Source organism: Gavialis gangeticus, unplaced genomic scaffold, assembly GCF_001723915.1.
Source record: "Gavialis gangeticus isolate Ggan-Ray unplaced genomic scaffold, GavGan_comp1, whole genome shotgun sequence".
Classification (NCBI taxonomy): domain Eukaryota; kingdom Metazoa; phylum Chordata; order Crocodylia; family Gavialidae; genus Gavialis; species Gavialis gangeticus.
In genome coordinates this window covers 11,387,753-11,392,582 of record NW_017729027.1, presented here as the reverse complement: position 1 = coordinate 11,392,582, position 4,830 = coordinate 11,387,753, and the positions used below count along the sequence as shown (strand labels likewise).

The 4,830-nt window shown below is 37.3% G+C and overlaps 1 protein-coding gene across 4 annotated transcripts in view; it reads right to left on the bottom strand.

Moving 5' to 3' along the window:
* Positions 1-907: 907 nt before the first annotated feature.
* Positions 908-4,830, bottom strand: part of HMGN3 (high mobility group nucleosomal binding domain 3) — a 35,834-nt gene continuing 31,911 nt past the window's right edge. Inside the window, exons 4-7 of one of the 4 annotated variants that reach the window (XM_019520448.1) lie at positions 4,712-4,759; positions 2,762-2,875; positions 2,546-2,645; positions 908-2,244 (exon numbers count right to left, since the gene is read on the bottom strand). In XM_019520448.1, coding sequence (XP_019375993.1) covers positions 2,231-2,244; positions 2,546-2,645; positions 2,762-2,875; positions 4,712-4,759 — 276 coding nt within the window. In that variant the 3' untranslated portion in view covers positions 908-2,230. The other 3 variants (XM_019520449.1, XM_019520450.1, XM_019520447.1) reach the window with 3 other exon arrangements.

Genomic DNA, 4,830 nt, shown 5'->3' with positions numbered 1-4,830 from the left:
ACACTCCCGACTGCTAGCAGGCTCCCAGCTGCAGAAGCGCTGCAGCTCCCCAAGGCCCCCAGAACCCCAAGGTAAGGCTGCTGGGGCCAGCACAGTTGCTGGCCCCAGCCATCCCACCCAGGGTAACCTGTCATGCACCAGGGCATGCATGGCACGGGCATTCCCAGGGACAAGTAGCAGCTGCACAAGGTGTGCTGCTGCTACTTGTCCCCAGGGAAATAAACATCCATGCTCATCTGGACACAGCCTATGCAGTTCAGGGAGGTAACATGTTCTGCCACAGGCATGTGTCTTTCTAGAATGGATGCTAGACTGGTGTTCATTCATTCTTGCATGTAGGGATCACTCCATTTGTCCAATGTAGACAGCAGAAAGTCACTGTAAACAGGAGATTGAATATATGACACTGGTAGAAGTGCAGGTGAATAAAACTTGGCTGTTACAATCCATGTTATTTGGTCCAGTGATGATATGATCTGTATTGATGAGGCACAGCTTGCATCTGGGTGTTAAAGGCCACATGCTTTGGCAAAAATGGGGCTAAGTAGCCTGTTGCTTGAGAGATACCATTTGAGACTGGGGGGAAGGGGGACAGAGAAAAACATACATTTTGTCCCCACTATCCTGTACCACCATCAACAACACATACATGTACATTCACTCTTATTCCCAATCAGGTTCCCAACTGCAGCTTTCAGATGCAAAGACAGCATCCTTCTATGTTACTCTACAGTGGCTATCACAATAAAAACCCTGTTTCTGACGAGGGCCTTCTATGTTACTACCATGCTCATGCAAGAAAGCAACTGAACAAAAAGTACGTTGAAATGGGGAAAGAGAGAGGTTTTTGTTTTTTCATTAAGAGCAGGCTACTAGATATCTCCAAATAATAAATAAAACACTAGGGTCAGGCAATGCAGTCATTTATTTATTGACTGAAACAAGCAAAAGTAACCCCAGACATAACGGCCACCACTTGAGCAATACAAATCAATTGTACTGAAGAACAGGGAACATTTCTTTCTCACCCCCCACCCCACCTCCACAAACAACAATAGAAATACCAGAGTCCCAGGAGAAGAGGGTTTGAAGGAGAAAATTATCCAAGGTGTTTATAATGAGCTGAAAAGGTGTAATGTATAGTACTAAAAATCATTAGCTAATTTACCAGCATCACAATCACTTCAAAAATACTTTCATTGTTCCATCTCTAACAGGTACCAAATATAGTGCTGTTTAACAGCAATTTCAATATATTAACAACTGTCCTCTGCTGAGGCAGAACAGCAATTTTTATAGTATATTAAATTTGAGACTGCAGATAGAAACAAGGGTCACATGTAATAAGATGTTAACATTAAATCTGCTCTATTAGATGAAAGGGGCAGGCAGGGGAGAAGCCAAAATACTCCAGAATGCCTTACAGTTACTGTACTTCTGTAGCAATCAAGCAATTCATTCTGTTTTGGTATCTCTGCATCAGACTGGTACAGTAACACAAAATCTATTTGCTCATGGTAATAAATCTGAACATGAAACGGTGTATTCATAAGCCCATTAATAAATGGACCACAAAAAACCTTGACCTCCTGCTCATATGTGGACATTTAAATACACTGTTCATCAAAGGCCAGCAAAAAAACAAATATAATGCATGCAGATCACAATAGCTGCTAAACCACTCAGTCTTCCTCACAACAGTTAAAATATGAGTAAGGCATTCTAGATTTAGAGAAAACATTAGGAGGCCATAGTTTTGCAGGCAAGGAGACCTTTTATTTTAATCCATTAAAATAACCCAAAATAGTCAGCAGGTGGCCACATCTATCCATGTTTCATTAAAATCACATAAACCCTAAGTACAAAAGCACCACTGATTATTGCTCTAGAAAAACAGCATGAAAAATTCAAATACACACAGTAAAAACACCACCATATGCACAAGACTTAATTTCTCAAAGCAAGTGTATGGAATGCTGATCCAATTTTACACACACCTTCCAATGCTAAATTGATATTTATATTACTTGCGAACAATGGAAATTTCTAAAAGCATGGTTATGAGAAGGGAAATGTTCATATATAGTTTAATATGTCAACTATCATAGTCCTAAAAAAATTAGCATTTACAAAATACTTGATAAAAATATCTTTTAAAAGTTGTCCAAGAGGTACATAAAATCAACCCAAAATTTTCATGATAATTCATTCGCTCTTGTCACCTAGAGTTTCAGTTTTCTGTGCCTGTGAAAGGAAAAAAAACAAAACATAATTACTATATTCAATTATCATTATGCATATAAAAAACCCACACTAGCACTTTCTCCTTTGATGCATTAATTTCAACAGCTCAATGTCAAATCTATTTCAGTGTTACGTTCACACATACAAAACAGGTACATACACACACTTTTCTTCAGTTATTGGTCCCAGCTTTTCAAAAGCCATAGAAGCCTTACCTGTCAGCTTCCATTGTTCATAATGAAAAGCACCACACAACTATCTGTTTCTATTCACTGCACACATGCAGAAAGCTCTACCGTACCCTTAACTTTCACTGTTTCAATCTGCCCTTTTACTGACAGTGTGCTGGGTGGGGCACCTCTGGATGTTGAAACACTAACAGTTGAGCGAGAGATGCGAATCTGTAATAACATTATGGGCAATAAAAAGAAACATTATGAACATGCTATCAATGGCTGAAAGATTGAATAATTAAAAAACACTGATTCAATCAGTGGAAGGTGTGTGTGGAAAGTACCTCTTCAGCTTTATTTTCACCATTTTCAGATGGTGTAGTACCTTCCTTTGCAGCTTCTTGCTTTTCATCCTTCTTCCCTTTAGCACCTTTGTTAGCCTTTGTCCCGGGTTCCTTCTGACAAAGGATCAAAAACATGGAGATAGTGTGCATCAGTCGCAAGAATCCTACATTTTCTGTGAATGTCCCTATAAACTAAATATTAAAATAGCACCAAAGCATATCTGATGAGCTAAACAGAATTCCAGCCACCTCTCTAAAAGCAGCCCAGAGCACTTTTAACTGTAACTGCAATTGCTGACAGCACAAACAAATTTAACTGAGTAGTGTTCTCTAATTTGCTCTCAATTTACAGACATTAACATATTTTACTTTGGTAGAATTGATTTGAAAAAAAACCAAAACAATATATTGCCCATAAAGGAAACAGGAATGAACAAGGACATGCACCATCCATGGGTTTGCATAAGTATTTTTAGGATTTGTCATTGGATATTTAAATTAGTCCTGCGTTAACATTTTAAGATTTTTCCATCCTTCCCTTTGCTCCAACCTCCTTGACCCAAACTGATAACTACTGCTGTCAACTTCAACTGGGATATTAGGGTCAAGCTTCCTTTTATCAAGAAAAGTACTACATTCTATTTTTAATCTTTTACTTGGAGTGCAAATATTCCACGTAAAATAATTTTCAAATAAAAACCAATCAAAGAATTTAAGTTTGCAGCTCTGCACATTTGCTATCTTTGAACACTAGAAATATATGAAGTTACTTACAATATAACATTACATACGATTCTTTCTTAGTTCATCCAAAATATAAACTTAATTGTTTTTCCTTTAAAAGTTTCACAAATCTATACAGGCATATGCTAAACCAGCTCCTAATTTTATAGTTTGGTTATAAAGGAGCTTATTAATTTTTATTAACCCCAAATTCCTGATATAGGCCTCAAATATATGCCTGTCTTGTGACTGACGCATACTGAAGCCATGATGTCAAACCCATTGCCACTACATGTAATGAACATTATAAAAACCTACCCCATTCTTTTTAAATAAACCTCTCCCCTCCTCACTATAAATTACTCCCTTTTCCACATTCTATAACAAACACATGTGGAAAAGACAGGATAAAATGAATGGTACTCTGTCAGCAATTTCAGTTGATAGTGCAGACCCAAAAATGTTCCATATCACAGAATTACAAACCCACACTTGAAAAAATATTACAATATTCAGTTCAAGTAAAGAGACCCCTTTAAGAATCAAAGGGGCACAGTGAGGAATGCTAAAGCAAGTTTTGTTCTCTCTGGTATAACAGTTGTGATTTTTTTGCATTCTCCCTGGCCCAACATTAATCTATGATTTTTTTAAAATACCTTTCTAGGATATCTCTAAGTAGTATCTAAAATAAGTGACTTACTGGGGAAGGATTTTCATTTCAATTCTAGTTTGGCATAGAAAAACAAAACCACCCAATTTAAATACATCTTTAATTTCACCTTTATTTAAAATCTTACAATCTCAGTGATGGCTTCATTTACATAAGAAATCACGGATAAGAGCTTCTCATTACTGCATGGAGTCCTCTTCATTTAGTCAAGCAAAGAGATTAGCACAAAGCAAAGTGACATGTTACTGTGGGACTTTTCAGGCCCTAGTTTGAAAGTGAATCTATCCTGATCAACTCTGCCACCTCCAAGACAAGCGAGCTCCATCTTTAAAGAGCAAAAGCCCTTTTTGTGTGCATGTAAGGGGACATCTCTCTATTTTAGCTAGAACAGATGTCATGGGATGAGGAGGTCTTTCTTTTTTTTTTTTGAAAAGACATTGTGGTTGATTCAGAAATAAACCATGAATACTTAAAAATGGTAAAATGAATCTTACAATGCAAAAGAGAAAAAGTGCATGGTTACTTAGTTATAGCAATTTAAGTTAGAGGAATTTTACCTTAGTGGTTTTCCTTGGTTTGGGTTCAGGTTTTGGTGGAGCAGGTTTCTATAAAACATGTTCAGTTACACAACATATACAATGTGCTAGATAATTTACCACTATGCTTCCACCCCCAC